Source organism: Rattus norvegicus, chromosome 17 (genome assembly GCF_036323735.1).
Source record: "Rattus norvegicus strain BN/NHsdMcwi chromosome 17, GRCr8, whole genome shotgun sequence".
NCBI classification, from domain to species: domain Eukaryota; kingdom Metazoa; phylum Chordata; class Mammalia; order Rodentia; family Muridae; genus Rattus; species Rattus norvegicus.
In genome coordinates, this window is record NC_086035.1 from 27,067,839 (window position 1) to 27,092,706 (window position 24,868).

The following is a 24,868-nucleotide window of genomic DNA, read 5'->3' on the forward strand; positions in this document are numbered from 1 at the left end:
TTTGAACTCAGGACCTCTGGAAGAGAAGTCAGTGCTCTTAACCACTGAGCCATCTCTCCAGCCCAAGAGCTGGCTTTAAAAGAACACCTGAAAGAACCCCTAGGGAAGAGGGGTGCTGCTGCATCTCAGCAGGGCTCCCAGCACCCCACTTTTCCTAACTTCATGATGCACTTTATCTTAGATTCAAATGAACATATTTGCAACCTCCATTTGTACAATTCTGAACTGTTTCTCTAGTGCAGTGAAAAATTAAACTTAGAAGCCAGGGTGATGCCACCGGAAGTCCCAGGTAACGCTTCAGTTCAGGAGTTAGAGGTCAAAGGAGGCAACATAGCAAGACCCGTTTCCTATGAACAAATGAGTACCAAAATGGGAAGTCAGGACCCAGCAGATGGACGATGATGTTGAGGGTCGAGGGCAAACAAAACAGACTCTCATTAGCCAGGGATCCTTGGACACCTGCTGGGTACCTTCCAACTCCTCTGAGTTTGATTTGTCCGTTGGATGGGGTGCAATCCCGAGAACAGCCAACAGAGGACGTCAGCACCCAGCATCACAGCAGCAGCCACACCATAAATGGCAATGCTGGCTTCCCCTTTGCCCGGTTCCCTTTTAGAAAAGAGAGACACGTCACTCTTGTAAACACCCCCCCCTCCCTTTTTTTGAAACAGTCTCTCCTTGTTGTGGTCCAGGATGACCTTAAATTCACAATCCTGCCTCGCCCTCCTGAATGCTGATTCAGTTGGCCTGGGCGAGGCTCCCACACAATCACTAATGTAGGAGATCTGGATGCTTCTCAGGTGACGAATGTGTGGCCACAGAGAGAGGACCACCAGCCTTGGAGGAAAGAGCTTAGGAGGAAGGCCAGAGCTACAGACAAGTGCTCTATGAGCCCCACACAGATCATGAAACTCCCAGGTCAGCTTGGCCACTAGTGTGGTCACCCACGAGCATCAGGTCCATCAGAAAGCAGCGTGGGTGGGGCCAGGATTGGGAAGTAGAGTTAAGCTGTCAGTCAGTTTCCATGGAAGAGGCCGGAGATGGAGGACACAGGAGTGCCTTAAGATTGCGTTAGAGTTTTTGGACCAGCCTTACTTGGTCCTGGTGCCTCATTCTGTAGTCAGTCAGGTGTTCTTTCTTAGTGACAGGTGGGGGCAGGGGAGAAGACAGGTGTCTTTCAGGCCCCCACCCCCAAGTCCCCAGGCCTCCTCCATAGGTGGCACATACCTTTAATCTCAGCACTCCAGAGGTAGAGGCAGGTGGATCTCCGCAAGTTCAAGGCTTTTTTAAACTAAAAAGCAAGTTCCAGGACAGCGAGGGCTACACAGAGAAGCCCTGGAGAGAGAGAGAGAGAGAGAGAGAGAGAGAGAGAGAGAGAGAGAGAGAGAGATCCTCTCCGCACGGCCTCCACGACTTCCCAAAGACAGGAGAGTGTGCGTATGCCTTTGCTTCTGCTTTCTGCAGGCCAGAAATGGGGTGCCCTTGTTCCCTGTTGTAGGGGAACCCTGAGTAAGGGAGGCTATTTCAGTTTTTTGGAGACTGCCCTCCTGATGATAATCTTCCTGGGGACTGCCTTTTGGGTGGTGACTTCCACCCTCCTGGGACCCACCTCCTGTGGACCACTTGCTAGGAACGTGGCCTTCTGCTCTTCTGAAGACCAAGCCCCAGGAACCATCGCTTACTAGAAAAACTGTTAGGTTAAGGCTCGTGACCTACCGATGTGCTAATTCCAGGCCGGGGAGAAGTGGCTATTCTGCTGACCTCTTGTGGTCTTTCCAGGCAGTGAGGGTCATTTACTACATGAATAGCTTGTGGCCTGACATGGGGGCCTCCGTGCAGATTGACCAAGAAGGAGAGACCCTGGTCTCTTAGCAGGACAAGCTTCTAGGTTTGCTCAGCTCATTCAGTATCAAAGTGACCTAGCAGAGCCATCATCAGTGCCATACTGGGGACCTGCTGCAGCAGAAAAGAGGAGCTAGGATCCCGAGCTAGCCTCAGAGTACCTGGATCTGTCTGCACACAAGGCCTCTGTCTGGACTCCCTTGATACAGGAGGACATGTTCTCGTTTGTGTTGGTCTGGTTTGGATTTCCCTCACTTGCTAACCAAGGCTCATTTAGGAAGCTCAAACAAGACAGAACGTGCAGTCTCACGATCTATCAACCTAGATCCTCCTCCGAAGGCTTCTTCAGCTTATCACATCTTCATCTCTCCCAGGCCCCAAATTACAACACTGATGTGTTGACTTAGCCCTCATCTTCATGTTTCTCAGCCATGCAGCAACGAGTTTGAGCTTGTCCTCACTCCTCTGAGTGCTGCCCCGTTCCAGCTTCACTCCATCTTGCCTAAGCCAAAGGCATGGCTAATCCCGGCTGTCAATTTAACTGGATCGAGGATCAACTAGCAAGCAAGCTGCTGGGGGTGGGATTTCCTTGATGTTTGAAGTAGAAAGGCTCGCCCTAACGGCAGGCTGCGCCTTCTGACAGCACAGAGAGGACACGGAAGAAGGAAAGCTCTGTTTTTGCCTGTTTGCTCTTGCTCTTGCTGCCCAGTCCATCCACCCTGTTGCTGCTCCTGCCGATGCCTTTGCCGACATTAGAACCAGGAGTTTTGGGTTTCCGATGTGGACTGGAGACCAGCAGCTCTGGGACTGTGGAGGTACACAACCTCACTGTGGAGTGGGCTGTGGTTGGCATACAAGGTTGGGGTCACGGGCAGCCCAGAATTTTCTCAGAGAGCTGCGACCACGTGAGCACAAAGCTGCAACACCAATTGTCCCGCAGAATCTAAGCCAGTCCAGAGGGAACCCTATGAGGATTTCAAAATGGTGCCTCTGAGCGAAGGCTTCTGCCCAGCTCAGGCCTCTTGGGGCAGCGTGAAAGTCAGTGAATGGAGCTGGCTGTCTCTGTCCTCAGCTGAGGGCACTGGCCTGGGTGTGGCTGTAAGTGCCAGGGGTTTGGGGGTTGGGTTTCATGTTGAGGTCTGGAGGCGAGCTTCACAGAGCCATTGTAGTCACCTGTCCTCAGGATCACCGTGGTATGTGACCTTAGCAAACTAAGATCATCAGAACTTAGATTCTTGCTTTGTGTGTCTTGAAACCATCCTCCTGCCTCAGACCCCTGCATAGCTGAGATTGCACCTGCCTGAAAACTAGGTCTCTAGAGAACACACACAAAGGGGAAAATTCTTTCCTCACTGTTGGAACAAAGTTCCACACGGTACATCACCACTCTGGCTGGGGGACATGTGGGTGTCAGGAGACGGGGTGGCCCAAAGTTTCAGGCTGATGGGAGAGCCGTGGTAGCATTCTGGAGGATCCAGCCCTCAGACTCAGTGCCAAGGTTGAACCCAGCCACTGCTTCTGGGAAGTTTTCTCCAGAAGGATAGGGAGTTGATGGCACTCCTGTACTGACACCAATATGTCTGTGCAGGCTGCGGAAGAGGCCTGGCGTTATGGAAGAGCTGGCAGTGCCGCCAGATCTCAAAGAGCTGTTCCACTCAAAGTCGAAGGCTTGCATGGAATCCACTTTAGCATAGTCCTGAGGGGCAGCCATAGAGGCAGCTACAGGGGCAGCCATAGGGGCAGCCATAGGTATCCATCCTGAGTCCTCGTGGTCTGCATCTCCAGGTAGAAGCAGCAGTGGATGGAAAAAACATTTTAAAATCTTGTCTGTGTGAAGATACAGCGGACGGCTCTCCTTGTCACTAGTCCTTAAACAACCATTTCCACAGCAGCCATTACTTTGTGCTCTCAGCAGGCAGAGGCCCTGCCACCAAGATTTCTAAGACCAACTCGATGAAGCTAGAACCGAGAGCCGGCTCCTGCAGGTTGTCCTCTGACCTCTGTGTGCACACCACAGCACACATGTGTGCACATGCATTAAATAAATAAAAACATGGAAATTATGGGAAGCCACATTCAAGGTCTACGCAAACATGATAATATTTTAATAATAATAATAATAATAATAATAATAATAATAATAATGGCTATTAGTGTATGAGTATTTTGCCTGCATGTATGTCTGTATGTATGCTTGGTGCCTTTGGAAGCCAGATGAGACTGCTAGATGGAGTCATCTGACTCCCTTGGACTAGAGTTACAGAGGGTTGTGAGGCTCCATGGGGATGCTGGGAATTGCTCTTCTGAAAGAGCAGCCAGTGCTTTTGCCAACCGTCCCAGTCTCAATGGTACCATCTAATAGAGAACCTTTGGTCATCTTCCAGTGTGGGTCTCCACTAGAATCCTGGAGATGATCGCTATTGATACGGAGAGATATCTGGGGGGGGGGGGGGTAGAATTCTGGACAGTGTCCAGCTTCCGGAGTTGTGGCTGCCAGACTTCCCCAAGCTTCGGAACCATGAGAGTTTAGCCTAGCCCATGACTAGTTTCCCTAGCCTGAAACTCTGGATCAGCAAGTCTCAAATGGGATTTCCAACAAGCAGTCGAGGGACTTGTCTTATGGTGTCTGGATGTGGGTGTATGGTCCCCTCTGGGGCTCCTGACAGGAAGGCAGAGACACATTTCTGGATGTTCTATCTTGACATAGCAGGCGTGAGGCACCACCGCGAGCTCTAAAAGACCATCAGTCTTATGTCTCCTGTGATGTGGCGGGAGAACCCGGGCCTCGCCAGCGACCTCGGGGTAGGAGGGTGCTGCCACATCACACCTGCCTCCAGAGTGGATGGGAGCCGTGTGTTCTTAGTTTCAGCCACTGCCCTTTTGGTGGGCACACGTCCTCCTGTTACGGACGCCTGACACCATGCCAGTGCTGGGCCGTGTGTCTGATGGTCAGTTTCATCTCAACAAGGCAGATCCTGGCCAGTCACCTTCCTTCACCTCTGCTCTGATGGGAAAGGGTTTTACTCCTCCTCCGCTCACTGGATTGAGGTTGAAGGCACGACACAAAGGTACCCGGGAAGCACCGGAGAGCAGGGTGGGTGGTGTTGGGCAACCTAAGGATCTCACTCTTCAGGGTGAGCACACTAAAGGAAAAGATAAATGGATTTGGGCTTTTGCTGCTCGTTTCTTTGCTTGGTTTTGCTTTTTTTTGAGGCAGGGTCTCTGGATACAGCACTAACTGTTCTGGAATTCTCTACGTAGACCAGGCTGGTCCTGAACTCACAGAAAGCTGCTCCCTCTGCCTCCCCAGTAGTACAGTTAAAGCCATGGGGCATCACCCCTGGCTGCATTCAGTTTTCATTGCTTCTTTCTCCCCCTTCCCATTTCCCTGACGCCCCTAACTTTTTCATACACAGTAGGACTACTATTTACGTGAGAGAGCTGTGCGAGGTCCTTAGGGAAGGCGGGGCTGATGAGCAGCTATGCATCCCCCTCCCCTCATCTGGGAGCCTGGGCCCCATCAATCACCGTGTTGTCAATTCCTGTGAGAGGCAGGCGAGACTGAGGACACCCTACAGCCAAAGCCGGGCGGGTCACTTCTCTACTTGGCTTCAGTTTCTTCCCCAGTGAGGACTGACTGCATGTTCCGTATTTAGGACACTGACTTTGGCAGACCGGGCTTGGCGAGCGCTGTGTTGTTGCTGTTAATGGGCAACCTTCAATTATAGGTTTAAAATAAACCCCGCGGTTCTCCCCGCTTCCCGGGCTCCTTGGGAGCTGGCAGGCAGTGGCTGGGCGTGGCAAACGTCAGGCGCTCTAGGGCAGAAGGAATGAGAATGTCCCCCATAGGCTCTGGCATCCGAGCACGTGGCAGTTTGGGAAGGTTTAGGAGGTGGGGCCTCACTTGGGAAAGTATGTCGCAGGGGGCAGGTGTCTCTGCTTCAAGCTCGTGGTTCAGGATGTGAGCTCTCGGCTGCTGCTTCAGCCGCTAAGCCTGATGAGTGCTTCCGTGTTTCTCTGCCACAGTGTCTGGAATCGTCAGCACAAATCAATTTTTCTTTTTCACCTATAAGTTGCCTTGGTCATGGCGTTTTATCACAGCCACTGAAAAGTATCTAATGCAAACTCGGAACAAGCCTGATGCAACTATGACTAGGTCTGCCAGCAGCTGAGGCAGGAGCGCGGCTCAGAGCGGCACTCTGAATCTATGTCACGATGTCATACTCCTCCGCCTCAAACGCTCCCACAGCTTCTGAGGTAAAGACTCGGTTCCTTGCACATTATGGTACCGGAAGACAGAGGGGTTTTAAAAGACCATAAGTAGGAGGAAGTGAGATTGTTGGGCTGTTCCCTTAAAGAGTCTATAGGTATAGGGAGGCTTGGCTGTGAGGTAAGCGGCTTCCTTAGTTACAGTTGGCAGTGAGACAACTAAACCTCAGAAAGTATAAATGTAAGCAAACTCCACTTTTTGTTTTTGTTGAGAGAGCTTCTGCTATGTGAAAAGTCCAGATGGCCTTGAACGTGAGACCCTCCTACCTCAGCCTCCCAGATACTGAAATTATAAGCCTACACCATCAGGCCTTTCTCCCTCTCCCTCTCCTCCCCCTCCCTAGAGATTTTGTCTTGTTTTAGATGTATTTATTTTATTTTACATGTCTGAGTTTTTGGACTGCATGCATGTCTGGGTAACATGTGCATGCCTCAGGCCCACAGGAGTTCAGAAGAGGATACCGGATCCCCTGGGACTAGAGTTAGAAATGGTTGTGAGCCACCATGTGGGTGCTGGGAATCGACCCTGATTCTTTACAAGGGCAACAACTGCTCCAAACTGCTGAGCCATCTCTCCAGCCCCCTTTCTTCTTTCTAAGTTGGTTATAAAATCTTATAACTTATAAAGTCCTAATTTATAAACTTGGATATTTTGTTATAGTAGTGGGGAACTAGCTAACACAGATGGGGTCTATTGAGGGCTCTGTTCAGCTGTCTACTGGACTTATCTTCTGAACTAAACTTTAGGCTCCGGACCCAGCCTCCCTGATTTTAATAGACTTTGAATCCCCTGGGGTTTCGTTAAGATGGGGCTATTGATCTAGCACGTCTGGGTAGGCCTGAAGTTCTCATTCTAATGAGCAATAAGGAAGACGGATGCTATCAGTTCTCGGCCACACCCCGGGCAGTCAGCTAGGATGAGGCTTTGTCCTGGGCAATGTATGGTTGGCAACTCTCCCAAGGATGAGGCTCTGAGGCAGGACTGGTGGTGTGGACGAGGGTAAGGCTGTATCTCTCTCCCAACTGCCAGAGAGAGGTCTCGTGCTAAGCATCAAATCTGAAGAAAGGTTTTAGACATGAGGGAGCTTTGAACTGGAAGGTGCCAAGATCACAGATTTCTGAGAAAGGTAAGAAAACCCTGAGTTGCAAGGCAAGGCAGGGCGGGGCAGGGCAGGGCAGGGCAGGGCAGGGCAGGGCAGGAGTCTCCTGTAAGCTCCTCCTTCTGCTCTCCAATATCAGTGGAATGAATGCATGGCTCGGAAGTCCTGCCTACTCCCTTCAGGGTTACCTCTGCAATGTCAATGAGAGCCATGAGTATTCGCCATAGTAGCCCACATAATCTGCACGATAAGGAGGTAGATACTGCTGTTGCATTCTTAGGAAGGGGAGCCCAAGACTCAAAGCAGAGCTGGGTGGGACCTACGCGCTTGTCCCCGTAGATCCAGGTGTTTGCCATTTCTCCAGCCATTTCTTTTCTTTTTTTTTTTTTTAATTTTTTAAAAAAGATTTATTTATTTATTTTGTATATGAGTCCACTGTAGCTGTCTTCAGAGACACCAGAAGAGGGCATCAGATCCCATTACAGATGGTTGTGAGCCACCATGTGGTTGCTGGGAATTGAACTCAGGACCTCTGGAAGAGCAGTCGGTGCTCTTAACCACTGAGCCATCTCTCCAGCCCTCTCCAGCCATTTCTACTGTGTTACCTTTCTCATCGCTGTGACAGTAACAAATTAAGGACGGGTTTATTTGAGTTCACACCTTAAAGGACAGTCCATCATGGAGGATGGAGAAGCCATGGCAGCAGCTTGAGGCCGCGGGCAGGTCGCATTGCAGCCAGAGTCAGGAAGCAGGGATGAACGGTGGTGCTTGTGTTGTAAAAATATATAAAATAAAATGGTATAGTTGTCTTTTACCCCCACTTGGTCTGCACCTCGGTGCCCCAAGATATCTGCTAGATATCTTGGCAGAAACACATCCCAGCCGCACACTTTCCTACACTCAAACCCTCACATAAAAGAACACCCAACACAATAATCTTTGACCCAATTGGTAAGATATAATTGCCGACTTAAACATACAAAGCCCGATACCATCCATCCCTTAGGAACATTAATAACAACCTGTGAATACACAGAGCAGAACCTTAACATCACCTGCCAGGGCTTCTCCCCTCTCTCCCCTCTCTCTGTCTCTCCTCGTCTCCTCCTCTTCCTTCAAACTTCTCTCCCGCCCATCCTTCCTTCTCCTCCAATGACAGGCCTCCTTCTATCCTGTACCTGCCCCTCACCTGTACTTTACAAATTCAATGGCAAGGTTCTGGTGAAGTCACCTGATTCCTGAGTACGTGACTAAGCAGCTGTCCTTGGGGCAGTGGAATTAGCATCAAAATACAGATAACTTCAGGGCAAATCACAACTTGCTTGTACTGGCTTAGGGACGGTGGAATGACGCTGTCCACAGTTACGGGTGGTTCTTCTCACTCAGTGGGATCTAGCACCTCTCTCCCAGACACACCCTGACCTTTGGCTCCTAGGTGAGTCTACATCCAGCCGAGTTGGCCATGAATATCAACCCCCCACACCATCTCAACCAGCAGGGGCAGACAGAAGGCTGTGTCTTGGGCTGGAGAGATGGCTCAGGCGGTTAAGAGCACTGACTGCTCTTCCAGAGGTCCTGAGTTCAATTCCCAGCAACCACATGGTGGCTCACAACCATCTGTAATGGAGATCTGATGCCCTCTTCTGGTGTGTCTGAAGACAGCTACGGTATACTGACACATGAAATAAATAAATAAATAAATCTTTAAAAAAAAAAAAAAAAGAAGGCTGTGTCTTCACCAGGAAGACCCGAGGTTTTGCGTCCCTGTGCCCGGCGCTGTTTAATCCACACCTGCTTTCTGGACACAAATTTCGAGAGGCAGTTCCCTCACCTGACCTCCCACAAATCAAGCTCTCTGTAAATGCTCTCTTGTGTGAATTACCTAAAGAGTCATATTCACAGAGACGGGAGGCAGCGAGGAGGAGACTGTGGGGGGGAGGGAAATGGGGAGGTAGCGTTAATTAGGCTTTGCTGGGTGCATGACAATGTGGTGGGCTGGACGCAATTGAGTTAAAGATAGCAAGGTTGACTGGGCGGTGGTGGCACACGCCTTTAACCCCAGCACTTGGGAGGCAGAAGCAGGCAGATCTCTGAGTTCAAGGCCAGCCTGGTCTAGAGAGTGAGTTTCAGAGCAGCCAGGGCTGCCCAGAGAAGCCATGTCTTGGAGGGATTAAGGTTGGAAGAATTTGTTTGATACATTTTCAACCACACAGAAAAACCTGTTATTTTGCACATATTTTCGGGAATGCTGGGTAAGTAAGTGCTCTATCACTGAGCACTGACTTTATTTTCTAACATGATTAGTGGCAAGAGGCGATTGTCCCTTAAAGCAAATTCCAGAAAGATCAGAGGTTGCCACTGACAGATGCGTCAGGACAGTTCAGATTGGGTCCAAATTCTCAGAACAGAGTCTAATGGCAGCCACCTTGTGGGCTAAGGACATTGCTGTGGCTTGGGTGAGTATCTCTCTCTCATAGGCTTGGTTGTGAGCCTACAGCATGATTGAGAGGCGGTAGAATCTTTAAAGGGTGAGACTTGTTAAGTCTTTACGACTATGCTCTAAAGGGAGATTGTGAGAGCCAAACCTCTTCCTGGTTCTTTCTTTGCCTCCTAGCAGCTAACAGTGAGCAGGAGCCTTCACAAGCGTCTGCCACGATGCTTGCCCTACCACAGGGACAAAGGCAGTGAGGCTGTGATGGCTAATCGTAGTTGTCAACGTAATGTGTTTAAAGAGAGAGATTCTCAGCTGAGGGCTTGTTTCCCTCAGGTTGCCGGTGAGTATGTTTATGGGGTGTTTGCTTGATTGTTGGTTGATGTAGGAGGGCTCAGTCTGCTGCGGGCTATACTATCCCAAGCCAGGTAGTCCTGAGCTATATAAGAAGTTGAACATAAGTCTGGAAGCAAGCCAGTCTGGTTCCTTCGTGACTTATACTTCAGTTCCTGCTGTGAGTTACTGCCCTGGCTTCTCTTGAGGAGGGACTGTAATCTGGGAGATGAACAGATTTTCCTCTCCTAAATTTTTGGGCATGGTGTTTATCATAGTGACAGAAAGCAAACTATGACAGGGGCTAAGCAACTGTGGACCAATACCTCTGAAACCCCTTCTTATAAGCTGTTAGCCTCAGAAAACTCACTAACGAGCACCCGCCTTGAAGACAAGCAAGTCAAGGTCGGGCTCTGGCCTACCATTGACAAGCCACAGTTCTTCCTTCAAGGCAGTTTTTTAAGTCTGGGATTAACAATTCTTCCTGCCCTCCTGCCCCCGAGACAGAATTTGCCCCTGGCTATTCTGATCAGGCTGGTCTTGAACTCACGGAGATCCACCTGCCTCTTGAGTGCTGGGATAAAGGCACATGCTACCATGCACGTTGGATTAAATTACTTCAGGACATGTGATCAGCACAGATGGTTACTATGTTGGACTTGGTGCTCATGACTGGCTCCTTTGGGCAGACATCCATGTCCTGGGCAATTGCCACCAAAATGTAGGTAGGATGTTTGGGTGGCCCGTACACGTCTAGCAGATCATCATGGTCACTGTCCTAGTTAGTTTTATCTGTGAACTTTACACAGTCTGGAGTCACTTGAGAAGGGAGTGGAGTTTTACCCAGATCAGATTGACTGTTGGGCATGTCCCTGGGGGCTTGATAATTGATATAGATATATGAGGACCCAGCCCACTGTGGGTGGCACCATTCCCTAAGCAGGCGGTCCTGGATTGAACAAGAAAACTAGCTAAGCATGACCTTGTGAGCAAGTCAGAAAGCAGCTTGTGAGCAAGTCAGAAAGCAGCATAACTCCTTGGTTTCTACTTCAAGTTCCTGCCTGAGTTCCTGTTCTGACTTCTCTTGGGCGTAGACTGTGATTTAAAAGTATAAGTCAAATAAGACTTCTTCCTCTGTTGCTTTTGGACACCAATTTATCACTGCAACAGAGATGAAAGAGAAGAATTCTTGCTCAGGTTGAACCACCAGGGCTGAGGTCTGGACCTCAGATCTAAGGCTTTCTCTCCTGCTCAGGGCAGCCTCATAGGCCTTACTTGGGTGTAATGTTTTCTCTCTCGCCACTGCCTTCAGGGAATAGCTTCACTAATTGTTACGGTTCTGGGTTTCTGGAATTTCTGTGAGTTTGTGGTCTTCAGGACCACTGGGCAACTCTACTGGCTGGTTTTGTGTGCCAACTTGACACAAGCTGGAGTTATCACAGAGAAAGGAGCCTCAGTTGAGGAAATGCCTCCATGAGATCCAGCTGTAAGGTATTGTCTCAATTAGTAATAAAGGGTGGGAGGCCCATTGTGAGTGGAACCATCCCTGGGTTGTGCTCCTGGGTTCTATATGAAAGAAAGCTGAGCAAGCCAGGGGAAGCTAGCCAGTAAGTAACATCCCTCCATGGCCTTTGTATCAGCTCCTGCTTCCTGACCTGCCTGAGTCCCAATCCTGACTTCCTTTGGTGATGAACAGCAATGTGGAAGTGTAAGCTGAATAAACCCTGTCCTCCCCACCTTGCCTCTTGGTCACGATGTTTGTGCAGGAATAGAAACCCTGACTAAGACAGCAACTGACCTGGCATTGGTCTTCATATAGGGAAGGGGCAGGCACACGGGTGGTGGGCTAGACCCCAAGAGTCTCTGTGGAGCAGGAGGATGGGGTTCTTTGTGGCCTAACCAAGAAGATCAACATGACTCCCATGTTCCTGGAAACGGGCTCTTAGGTTCAAGTATTTCTCGTCAAGATGATTTGCCAGGAGGGAAACCTCTCTTCAGAGCTAACTCCTGGCCTGGAGGAAGTCAAAGCTAAAAGTTTCTGTCCTTGGCTGCTCTACACTCTTCACACTGGATCTGGCTGACCCGACTCCTGGGGCTTCTCTGGAAATACTCAGCCCTGACTCTTGACCAGGTGTGGCTCTCACTTTAATGCCAGCACTCGGGAGGAATAGACAGGCAGATCTGAGTCTGAAGCCAGCCTGGTCGACATAATGTGACCTCTTGATGGTTTCCCTGTGTCCATCCTTGTCACCCCGGTGTTGACCTGAAACCATAATCCTGCCCACCTACCCCATTAGCCCACCAGGGTGGTGTCATCCCTGGGCAGTTGGTCCTGAGTATGTAAGAAAGCAGGATGAGCAAGCCAGCAAGGAGCATTCCTCTATGGTACACGCTTTCTGCCCTAACTTTCCTCAGTGATGGGCCGGGACCCAAGAGCTAAGATGAAATAAACCCTTTGCTCCCCAAACATCCTCTCATGATTGGCAGCTCCCTTCCACCCAGCTCGAAAGGCCGAAGAATGTGCTTCTTCTGAGTTGCTTGGTTGTGGTCATCACCAGAATTTTAACCACTGAGACATGAGTCTAGCTCTATGGGATGTACTAGGATCCTCACTGATACCTCATCAAAGCCAGTTGTGGGGCCCAACAGAGGAGCCTGAGGAGCCTTAGGGATGCCACACCTATGCTATACTATGATCTGGCACTAAAATAGGATGGCCAGTGGCTCTGTAACATTACCATAATTGACTTCCCACAAGTCTCTTCTGGGGTTGCCTTTTGAGGGCTACTCCCCAGTGAGGGGGTACAGGGTTCTTCACAATGACAGATGCTCCCACACATGGGTTTGACCAGCTTTCTCTGTCTTGGGACTACTACTCTCTTGCTATGCTCACTAAAATCTGCCAACACTAAGATTTCAGCTTACCAGAGTTCTCAACCTTCCCTAATGCCGTGACCCTTTAATACAGTCCAAATTGTGGTGACCCCCAACCATAAAATTATCTTCATTGCTACTTCATAATTTTGCAACTGTTATGAGTCACAATGTAAGAGTTTATTTTCTGGTGGTCTCAAGCAACCCCTGTGAAATGGTCGTGCGCCCTCCAGGTTGAAAACCACTGCCATCCACCAGGTCAGCTCAGTCCCTTACAACTTCATGGGGGAAGGGAGGCCAAGCATTCTTTGGAGTTCCTAGTGCTTGTTACTAGTGACAAGAGTCAAGAGTGGCCATCTGTGCTGCTGCTCCTTGAGTCTCTCCCACTCGCCTCATTATTAAATTTACCATAGCTTCTTACATTCCCCCATCTACAAGAGAGAATGTCTAGCTGAAGCCAGCTGCCTTTTATTATTTATGAAAAATTTTTATTTTTTATTCATCTTACGTATGCAAGTGTTTTACTACTGTTTGTTCTTTTGTCCAAAAGTCCTTTCTTTTTCCTGTAGGTTGATGACAAGGCAATACATGATTGGACAGTAGGGAGTGGGGCAGGGACAAAGTTTCTGTAAGGAGGGAGGAGTGAGGGGAATCGAGATCCAGGTGGTCTAGGTCAAGTTTTTCTAGGTGGGTGGTTTCTATCTTTATTAATTGGCAATGAATTTATTGTGTGGGTGTATTGTGGATTGAGAATTTAACATGTAAATCTGATTGTTGGGTTATAATTTGTTGAGTCTTGATTTTACTGGGTGGGTGGCTGGAACCAGAGTTCCCAGCTGGCCAGGGTGACTAGCAATGGGAGTGGAGAGATGGCTGGGCTAGACGATAGCTACCCTAACTAACATGGCATGGTGCTGCACTGAAGTTAGTTCTACATACGGTGTGGTGCCAGAGTTAACAACAGGGAGTGACCGCCTGGGTCCGAGAGTACCAGGGGCCCAGAGTGGAGTGGTGACATGCAGGAACCAGTTGTGCCTACTTTTTATTACCACACCATTCTCTACTGCATGGTCCTAAGAATCACTCAGGCTGTCAGGGTTTGCCGGAAAGCGCCTTTACCCCCTGAGCCATCTCGGCAGCTTCCCACCTTATTTATCTCAGTGAACCCGATAACCAATCTGACTGGACTGGCTATCCAGGAGTTCCAGGGGTCAGCTTGTCATTGCCTGGCCCCCATCTCCCCTACCTCTAGTCACCTGTGCTGGAGTTAGACAGTGTCGCTGCACGATCAGCTAATACATGGGCTCTGGGGATCTGAACTTGGGTCCTCACACCCTTGTGGTAGGCACTTTTCTGACTGGGCCATGTCTCCAACCCCAAATGTCTTTTAAAGATGCTGCCTGGGTGCCCAGGCCTGAGGCCATTACTGAGCCCTTGACAACTCCACGGTGCCTGACCCTAAGACCTGCCTTGAGTGTGCTGCAGGCTTGGAGACAGGATTGGAGGAACTCACAGGTTGGCCATGCGCCTTTCTTTTTTAAATATAACATTTATTGCTTAGATGGTTTGATACAGAACAGCTTTTTTTCATTCTGGATTTGGAAGTTCTATACAACTGAGTTCAAAGAAGAAAGTACCAAAACCAAACTTGTGATTCTGTTCATGTGGCGTCAACCAGTTTTGTACACACGTAGCAGCAGTTTTTAAGTTCCCTTTAGAAAAATATGAATTCTACAGTTATCATTGTTTCCTGTTCGATGCAGGGGCTGAAATCATTAGGATCAACTTTTTTTTTTTCTTGAAGAAAGAGAGGAGAGGAAAGAGACGAATGCAGGATGATCTGTGTGAACCGGCATCCGACTCTCGGACCTTCCGCAGAGCTGCTTGGGTAACTGCCCCGTGGGGCCTTTCTGGATTGTTTCACAGCCGGGTACTTTATGTAGTGATTGAATATTGTGTCCATTAACAAAAACAAAAACAGAACAAAACAATAAGAGAAAATTTGCACCTCAATTTTTTTCAGAAGATCCATATATATATATATATATACACACATATAATATATATATATTTGTAAAAGCCCTGAGGAGAAAGAGAATCAAACAAAAATGTATAGAAACAAATTAGCTGGACATGCAAACTAACACTAGAGATTCACCCAGCGTTTAAACAAATCACAAACTTCACAGTTTAATATTGGGGGAGGAAGGCGGGCAGGACAACAAATAATTCATCTCTCAATCTCTCTAATAAAATGTGGCAAGACCTTATTAACTATGAAGGAAACAGATCAGACTAAATAAAGCTTTAAATCAATAGTGATTATTGCCAGTGGCAGCCCTGGCGACGGCCGCTGCTGGGAGCAATCCCTGCTACATCTTCCCACAGCGTAGAGTTCAGTCATGGCTTCTCCCCACAATATCATGAGTTTAGTGTGGAGAGTTGCAAAGAAAAACAAAACACAAGAAACCCCAAATAACAACAATGAAAATAACAATAACAATTGTAATAATAATAAAAAAAAACAACTAAGGGATGTAGCTGGGTTTAACTTAAAAGACCATGGGATCAATGGTTCTGATTTCTTTCTCTACAGTAAATAAAATCTCAATTTTAAACTGGTCCATACATCCCGAATACAGTTAAAAATCATATATACCTCAATGTTTTCTTTTTCATACATATATCACTTTTCATTATCTCTAGAATACCTATCCTCCATTGAAGTCAGGGTGGTTGGATTTTAGCCACTAGAAACTGGTGGAGAAAAGGGTACGTGTGCCCCGGGGCGCACGTCTTAGCGGAGGAGCCACAGGATAAGGGAAGGGAATAGAGCAGAGGAAGGCCTCTCCGAGGGAAGTCTTGAGGCTCTGCGGGCAAGGGACAAACACAGGGCTCTAGTAGCAGTGTGGCTCAGGCATCCTCGGGTCTCTGCTAAAGGACAGGGTGCTGAACCGAGCTCAGCTACAGTAGGAAAAACGGTTTCTTTTAGCTGATGAGGGAGGTCTACTGTTTGTACAGAATATTGGGGAACTAAAGGAACCCTGTCTTTGTGCACCAGGGGCTTGGGCCAGCTAGGGATTTAAGAACAACCCCACACTGCAGGAAGCTGAAGAGAACCCTTCCGTCTAAACCTTGCGCATGCGCTCCAGGTCGTCACCTGCAGTAGTATCTCATGGCCGGCTTCTCAAATGACGGTAGTAGCACAGCTCGGGGAAGGCACTGACCCAGCTTAGCGGGAAGACTGGGGTGCCTTGCAAACTGACTGAGGTGCCCCAGGTATGGCTGGTGTCTCGGATGCCTGCTCCCCACCACTTGTGCATCCTTGCCCTCCTCTCTGAGCCACTCCTTGGCCGCGCTTAGAGGTCCACCCCTGGCCCCTGCTGGATTGATTCTACAGTCACGGAAGAAGGCTTGTCTGAGTACAGTAGAAGAGCCGTCACTGGTGTGCCACCAGACGCTTCAGGCACAGTAAGCGGGGACCAGGCAGCAGAACAGGTCACCCAGGGCAAATATTGCCCATTTGTCTCTGCTGAATGCAGAGCCCAGCAAACTGATGAAGTAAAAATAAAAATAATATTAATATTAATAACATATACCGAATGGGAAGAAGGGAGCGTTGATATATGACCTCCAGGCATGGCCTCCATAGGCTATGGTGCCGGGGAGGTCCCTTTCTCTGTAAATTAAGAATTTGAACACTAACCATTTCTAACATGGAGAGTGAAACACGCGCGAGGTTGAAGCTAGACTTTCCTGGCTCTGGTTCACACCACACAGGAACCCTGCCTCAACCACACCCACTAACAACAAAGGCCAGGTCGTAGGCTCCTGTACCAGGGCAACAGAGAACACAGGACTAGCTTAGAAGTCTGCCTCACTCCCTCTTCCCTCTGGTCATGTACAGAGATTCACATCATTTTCTTCCAGTTATTGGCTACAGGATCCGAGGGGAAGGTTTTCTGTTTCCAGCTCACAAAACAAACAGTACTGTCACAGATTCACAAAAACAAGCTCGAACACACAAATACAAAAGGTAATGTTAATGCTTAAATGAAAAGGTCCTCCGAAAAATTCATTAAAATATTTGTTTTGTTAAAACGTCATATTTTTGGGGGGAGGGCACCCACGACAGCATGGGAGGACCCATAAGTAGTTAAGGCACTGAAGCCGGCTGTACTGGGGCCGGGTGCATGTGTACTGGGTAAGGCTATGGCACGAGCTGGTTGGCCGCAGGCTTGTCTCTCTCTTGCCTTCTCTTTCCTCTCTCTCCAGACAACTGAAGGATGCTGAGAAAACCTTGTGAAATCTACATTCGGGATGCTCTGCTAGCTTTGACTGTAGGCTGGAGACAGGGCAGGCCATCACTCCATGCCCAAGAGCTGTGAGGCACCGTCGGTGGCTGCCAGGATTGGGGCAGGCCTCGTGCCGCACAGCTCCAGCAAGTCTTGCACAATGGCTGCTGGGCTCTGGGGGTCTGTTTCACCTGGAGACCCCGGCTCTTTGGGGGCACTGGGCTCGGTGGCTTGCTCTGCTATAGCCTTCTCCTCCCGGCCACATTCCTTCCCAGAATTGGCCAAGCTCTCTTTCCGGCTCCTGGTGATAGCCACATGGTTGCTGGTGCTGGGAGCTGACTCGGCCTCATTCTCCGAGGCAGGGTTGTTGGCACTGTGGGTGGACTCATCCTCACTGCCCTCCTCAGCCCGCTCATCTTTATCGCTGTCTTTCCCGTGGTGCTTGCTGTGCCTGGCTTTCTGGTGGATCCTCTGGTGTCGAACGAGGCTGTGCTTTAAGGTGAAGGTTCGCTCGCAGGTCTGACACTTGTATGGCCTTTCTCCTGAACAATGAAAAGAGAGAAAAGGAGACGTCCATTAACACGAAGGGCACTGGTTCCCACCTCCCCCACGCCAGAACTACGTATACAGGGACAAGACTCTTCGATGCCCATGAAGAGCCTTATGTGCCCCATCTGACAAGGCTAGAGGGGTCACATCCTGGTTCCTGAACCTCTCAAACTAGGTTTTCTACAAACTCATCTTAAAAGAACCCCAGAAGCAAAGAGCCTTGTAGGAGGAATGGTTTCTTTTCCCCCAGGCTCTGCAAGGCCAGGGACAGCCACCTAAATCAAGGCACAAGGAGGTGCATTTGGAAGTTTCCTCTATAGCTTACACATCAAATTTCTAACATCCCTGGCCAGAACAAGGTCCCAGCATGCTACGCCTCAGTGTAGGGCCCAGCTGGCTGTGGCCAGGCCACTGTGCATGGGCGGCCATGATGGTGGTCAAGGGGTTGGGGTGCGCTCTTTGGAGGGATGGCTGAGGAAAGATGTTTATCTTTTGGCTTCATGGTTCAATTCAGGTCTCTCCCCCTGTCCCTCACTAAAATAACAGAACCTTCTTTGGGGTCTTCAGAACATGGGCCAGGCCACCACCTGCCTTCCCTGGCATATCCCCATCTTTCTCAGGATGTGGCTGAGGATGACACTGGATGGACATATGCCCTCTCGTCCTGTTCTGGAAACCCGTGGACAGGCCAGCCATCCTTCCTGTCTACAGAGGACAAAACTGGGACTGAGTGGCCAAAGAAAAGTGCTTTCCAGAGCACCACTGCTGCGGGACCACTGCCCTGTAGAAGGTTTGTGGCATTCCAGGGCCAACGAGGTAACTCCTTAAGACCCCCACCTTCCCCAGCTCCAAGGGCAACCCTACAACCTAGCCAGTTCTCAGTGGTCCCTGGACCTGACTTCCAGCGAGACTCCCATTAACCACTGCAGGCCACCTCTTCTGGCAAGCTGGCTCTGGTCTCATACCTGTGTGTGACCTCATGTGCCGTGTGAGGTCCTGCAGGGACCAGAACCGCTTGTTGCATACACTGCAAACCTTCTTCCTCTTGTCTGCCTTACTGGCCATGCTTTTGGGGGAGTCTGTCTTTGGTCTTCTGTCACTGTCACCCCTCTTCTCAGCCGTGCCCTCCCCATCAGAGGGACTCTCTGTGTCTTCATTCTGTCTCTCCCCCGAGGCCTCCCCGGTTCCTGCCGTTGGATCTGTGGCTGAGGACTCAGCAGGTGTCTCTTCAGGCTCAGGGGAAGGTGAGGGCCCCTCAACTGCTCTGCCAAGGCTCTCATTCTCCAGCGAAGGCGCCTCCTCCTCCTCCTTGGGCTCCTGGCAGCCGTGCGCCTTCCTGTGGCGACTTAGGGTGCTCAGGAACTTGAAGTTCTTCCCACAGGTATTGCAGGCATGCTTCGGCTCCTGCTGGGCCGGGCCTTGGCTGTCCACAGCACCTGCCTCACTCTCGGCCAGCTTGAAGTCCATCATCTTGGTGGCGAAGTCAAGATCCAGGCTCTGGTTGCTGGCTGTGTCTTCCTCCGGGGCGTCTGCATCCCCAGAGCTCTCTTCCACGCGGCACTCTAACTCTGGTTCTGGGTTCTCCTCCGTCCCCTTTTCCTCCTCCTCCTCCTCAGGTGGGGCTGCTTCTGCCTTGGCCTCTGTTTCTGTAAGGTCCTGCGTAGCTGGGCTGAGCTCACTGGCTCCCTCTGATGTTGGCTGCTCTTTGTCCCGTGCTGTGAGATCCAGCACCTCACCTGGGGTGGTCAGTGTGTCTGTGTCTGACTGGCTGTCTGTGTAAGCAAGCAGAGTAGGGAAGAGGTTCAGACGAGGCGACCCTGAACAAACCCTTCTCAAGGGCTCGACTGGAACTTGGCCAGACCCACCCTGCAACCCCGGATACTAAACCTCGTGAGGAACTTTTGAATCTGGGAGTTATAAGGGCCGAACCGGCCTTCACACTCCCAAGGAAATGTCTTGTGCTTCAGAACTCCTGCCTTCCACCATCACACCTATGTATCCTCAGCTGTCCCCAACCCCAGGAAGGTGTGAGTGACTCAGGCAGTGCAGACAGAGAGGGCGTGCATTCCAGAGACTCGAAGTACTAGGGAGGTTGAGGAAGCCAAGTCGTAAGGGTTATCTTTCCAGTGCAAAGAGCTTTTCACAAACATGCAACACACACAAGAACAACCCCCCATTTTCCAAACGTGGTCCTTAAAGAGTTTCACAGATTCTGTGTGTACGGTCCACAGACAATCTCCAGGTAGAGGCCAGAGACCAAACATGCTCCCGCACCTGTGAGCATCGCATGGGGAAGAGGGAGGAGAGGTGGCTCTGAGGGACTGGGTGAGCACAAGGTCAGGGGTCTATACGGTGAGCCTCTTGCATTGATTTCTGGCTTCCACTTGTCTGCCCCGCCCCCCACCCCTTGTGGGATGGTGTCACAGGTAAGGCAGGTACAAGATAGGAGGCCTGTCATTGGACAAGAAGGAAGGATGGGCGGGAGGAAAGTTTGAAGGAAGAGGAGGAGACTGGAACAGAAAGGAGGAAGAGACAGGAGGGAGAGAGAAGCTGTGGCAGGACAATATGGCGGGTGGTGTTAAGATTTCACGCTGTATCTTTACAGGTTGCTATGAGTGTTCTTTTATTTTTTTAAAAAGATTTATTTATTTTTAAAGACACTGTAGCTGTCTTCAGACACACCAGAAAAGGGCATCAGGTCTCATTACAGATGGTTGTGAACCACCATGTGGTTGCTGGGAATTGAACTCAGGACCTCTGGAAGAGTGGTCAGTGCTCTTAACCACTGAGCCATCCCTCCAGCCCTAACTACAATGTCTTATACCAAAAAGCAGCCAGGGAAAAGCACAGTGGGACTGCATCAGGAGGAAAACACATTCTGTGTGTTCTGGAGGAGTCACAAAATCTGTGCATCATTTCCCCAGTCAGTGCTCTTAACCCCTGAGCCATCTCTCCAGCCAGTATTCTTAAAGGATGGATGTGTACAGGGTTTGTTTAGATGGCAATTATCTCTTATCAACCCGCCAAAGGTTGTTGTGTTGTGTGTTCTTTCATGTGTAGATTAATGTGTGATGGAGTGTTGGGTGGCTGGTCTGGGCCACCGTGGAGTTGGGATGTGTGTTTCTGGCATGGAAACCTGTCTGGGGAACTAGATAGGTAGAGAGATTGCTGCCAGGCTCAGAGAGAGGCCTTTGGCAGTGTGATATGGGATGGAGCAGAGCGGGTGAGAGGCTTTGCTGACTGAGAATTAAGATGTCTAGCAGATATCTTGGGGCATCATGGTGTCAGACCTAGTGGGGGATAAAATACAACCATACTTTTTAAATTTTTTGTATTTTTACAACAACACACCCCCCAGCAAAACAGACATGGGAAGTCCACCAGCTTTCAGTGACCTTAAAAGAGGGAACCGTGGCCAACATTAATGACACCAAGGCCGGGCACACTGGTGTACACCTGTGATCTCAGACCTTCAGAAACTAAAGTAGGTAGGTAAGAGTTTGAGGCCAGGCTGGGCTTCACCATGAGTTCAAGGCTAGCCTAGGCTATGAGATAGTCTCAAAAAAGAAAAAGAATAAGGAGGAAGAACAGAATGAGGCTGAAAGGAGGAAGAGGAGTATTGGGAGGTTACCTTTTCTTTATTATGGTTGAGTAAGGACTGAATGGTTTTAACAGTAAATGGAAGTTGACTGTTTAGTTGAGGACTCAATGAGGACTTTACTACTAAGAGTGAGGAAGTCATTGTTTTACAGCAAATACAGAAGGCGCCCTAGGAGAGGCACCTCTCTGATCACTGCCTGAGGCAGCTGAAATTCATGCACTCTTACTGGCTGAGGTAGAATTAGCCAGAGGGCCACTTCCAAGCCTATCATTCCTCCTCAGTGTCTGTCATGTGCCATCAAGGCAGGTCTTGGACTGGGGAGGAGCTGCCTCAGACATGGGCACCTGATAGAGGCCACCTTGTGGTTATCTCCAGAGACTTCAGAATTAAATGAGGACAAACTGTAATAGCAGGAAGCAGGGGCCCATTGTGTGTACACCAGTGTTTAACTGTGCACAAAGGAAAACTCTGCTCATTTTCCCGAGTCACAGTGGGGAAATCTATGGAATGGGTCTTGGTTTAGACTCCACAACAAAAAGCACAGGATGCCTAGATTGCTCAGTTGTGTGTGTGTGTGTGTGTGTGTGTGTGTGTGTGTGTGTTTGGAAATCAGAGGTCAGCATCTACTTTGTGTCTTCCTCAATTACTATTTTTTATTTATTGAGACAGTCAACTAACCTGAAACTTGCTGATTGTCCAGAGTTGCGGACCAGAAAGCTCTAGGGGTTTGGTGTGTTTTGCAGGTAGGGATAGCACACTCCAGCAATCTTCTTGCTCCCACAGTGGTGGGATTTTAGGCCTGACTCAACACTACTGTTTTGTTTTGTTTTTTTAAATGAGTGCTAGGGATTTAATTTGGGGAGGGCCTTAAGCTTGTATGGCAAGTACTTTTCAAAATAAGCCAAGTCCAATTTAAAAATAAGGCTAATTTCTGGTTAATTCTTTTTTTTTTCCTAGTATACACTTAGGCTGTTCCTGTTATTGGGTTTGCAGCAAAACCATTTCTTTCTAGTTTTGAAACAGAAGCTTGCTAGGTAGCCTGGGGTAGTCTCTCAAACTTGTGTTTCCTCCCATTTTAGCCCTAGAGTGGCTTAGACTAACCCAGCACATAGGCTGTTTGAATTGGAGAGTATGTATTTAAAATGACAAACTTATGAAAATAAAGATGAATCCTGAAAACAAAGCCAAGCGCACACCCTCAGTCTGAACCGTCCCATTCACAATTCTGTTCTAAGGATTGATGAGGTCTTTCTGTGTACAAAGGTGCCCACACTTTTGAACAGTTCTTGCACCCAGACTTCCACTAGGGGGAGTGTTTTAGCAGGACAGCCTGTGGCCTGGTTTACGATATTGGTAACAATAGACTTAACCTCCTCATGTACAGAGTGAGTAATCAATGTGAAAAGACAGGTCCTGTTATGGCTTCTCAAGAACCCCATGTATTTTGCTGGTCATCTCCATGGTTAAGGGTCTCTTGCTTCCTACAAGCAAAAGTAGTTTAAGAGCACTGGCTGCCTGGTCAGAGGTCCTGAGTTCAATTCCCAGCAACCACATGTTGGCTCACAACCATCTATAACTGGATCTGATGTCCTCTTCTGTCCTGCGGGCATACATTCGGACAGAGGAGCACTCACACACGTAAGATACCGAAGTATCTAAAGAAGCCATTCATGTTTATGCTGTAAAAGGTCCCGTCCAGGTGCCTACCTGGCTCTTCCCGGAATCCCCTGAATAAGAAGCAAGGACATTCAAGAGCAGCGTAACAGAGGGAAGCAGTGTAAAAACGAATATTTAATACAACGTAGAAGGGAAAACTGTCCCCACCTTAGTATTTTTAGCAACAGGTACAGGAGGAAATCTGGGGTACATTTTCATGGAAGACTTTGTGTGGTCAGAAAAGTGATGCTGACATTAGAAAACATGTTTAGGGATTTAAAAAGAATCCAATCTATATGCACATAAACCAAACCTTGAAAACTCCAGTAACTTCCCTGTCATTTCCTGTCCTTTTAAAAGGGTCTGGTTGGGATTGAGGTAATTCGATGGCCTACCTAAACTGACGGACTTGCAGTTGGGGTGTGGTGATAATTCTGTGATAACACTTCGGAGGCAGGAGCAGGAGGAGCACTAGTTCAAGGTCATCCTGAGTTTAAGGGTGGCCTACGGTATCCTGTCTCCAAGGTCAAAACCAGAAAACCACCCCCCCCAAAAAAAACCCCAAACCTGTTCCTCTGCCCCCCTGTTCCTCCCTCAACTCCTACTACGTCCCTGGTTCTGCCTTTTTCTCCCACCTCAATCAGTCCTCTCTCTCACCACGGGCTGTTCTTTGATAGTCTTAAAACTTTCAGTGACTTCTAAGAGGCTTTGTCCCTTTAAGAAAATCTATATAACTTCTGGGGCAAGGCCTTGGAAACAGAAAACCTGTAATTGTAAACTTAAAAAATAAATGCGCCCACAGGCTAACACTTGCGCCAAAGCTAAGCTCAAACCATAAATTCTGACCGAGCTCTGGCGTCAGCAGAGCTCCTGTATGCGGCCTCCAGGATGAGCAGGATCGGTGACTGAGACTTTTCCGAGGACATGGGTTCCCACCCCTCAGCAACCCCCATGTCAGCGCCTTCCCTCGTGAACTGGTTTGGGGAGGATCACAGGACCATTCTGTAAAGCAGGCTGTAAGAAAATGTTCCAGTCTAATAGGTACGGTGGCAACGATGGTTAAACGTTAACAGGACAGTCTGTGGCAAAGACAGCTGCTGCAGAGCCTTGGGCTTCCAGCAGCATAGGAGGCGGCTGGGTAGGCTTGGCTCCCAGGGCAGGCTCAACCTCGGCAGGATACCTTTCCTTACTCCTAGATCCCGGAGAACTATGTGGAAATGGAAGTCAGGGTTTGGGGAGGGGTTAGCAAACCAGGTGTACCATTCTTGGCTTTAGAGGGTCTGACCTGGGCAGGAGAACCCAACGAGCCCAAGGCATTCCATTGCTTTGCTTTCACTGGGCTGAATAAAGCGTGGGGAGGGTAAAGGTGTCTTGCCATTGGGGTCAGCTCTCCTAGATATCCGTTCCACTGTGACGTCTCACCACTGAGGTTAGGACAAGGGAGTTGGAATCAATGACTGTCACTCTGTCTACATTGATAGGGTTGCAGTGCCCCTCTCCAAACTACACAGCACTCTATCCCCCCAAAGTCTGAGAGGTCACGAGACACAGCTGCAACCCTAGATGAGCACATCAGAGGCTGGTTTAGATCCCAGCCATGGGCAAATGCTAACTTCCAACACCTGCGAGCTGAAGCCTGTGCATGCAATGCCCTCCCTGCCACCTGGCTGGACCAAGTGGCCCGAGGCAGCTTACTTCTGTTTGGTGTGTTTTGCGGGTAGGAATAGCACGCTCCAGCAGTCGGACCATGGCGAGTATTAAACAGAGGACATGAGTGAATACAGGAGGCGGGGGCAAGAAGAGGAACAGAGCTGTGTTAATTACTCTGTAAGGGCCAAGGAGGAAGCACACATCAGCACAGGATAGTAATGCCCAGATCCAAGCAGGGTCGTGATTAAGAAAGACATGCAGAGGGCTT

At 49.3% G+C, this 24,868-nt stretch overlaps 1 protein-coding gene across 3 annotated transcripts in view; it reads right to left on the minus strand.

Moving 5' to 3' along the window:
- Nucleotides 1–14,378: 14,378 nt before the first annotated feature.
- Rreb1 (ras responsive element binding protein 1) overlaps nt 14,379–24,868 on the minus strand; it is a 125,845-nt gene continuing 115,355 nt past the window's right edge. For all 3 annotated transcript variants that reach the window (NM_001107348.2, XM_006253814.5, XM_006253817.4), the window contains 2 exons: nt 18,659–19,465; nt 14,379–17,686 (listed from right to left, as the gene is read on the minus strand). In NM_001107348.2, coding sequence (NP_001100818.1) covers nt 17,214–17,686; nt 18,659–19,465 — 1,280 coding nt within the window. In that variant the 3' untranslated portion in view covers nt 14,379–17,213. The remainder of the gene's footprint in view (nt 17,687–18,658; nt 19,466–24,868) is intronic.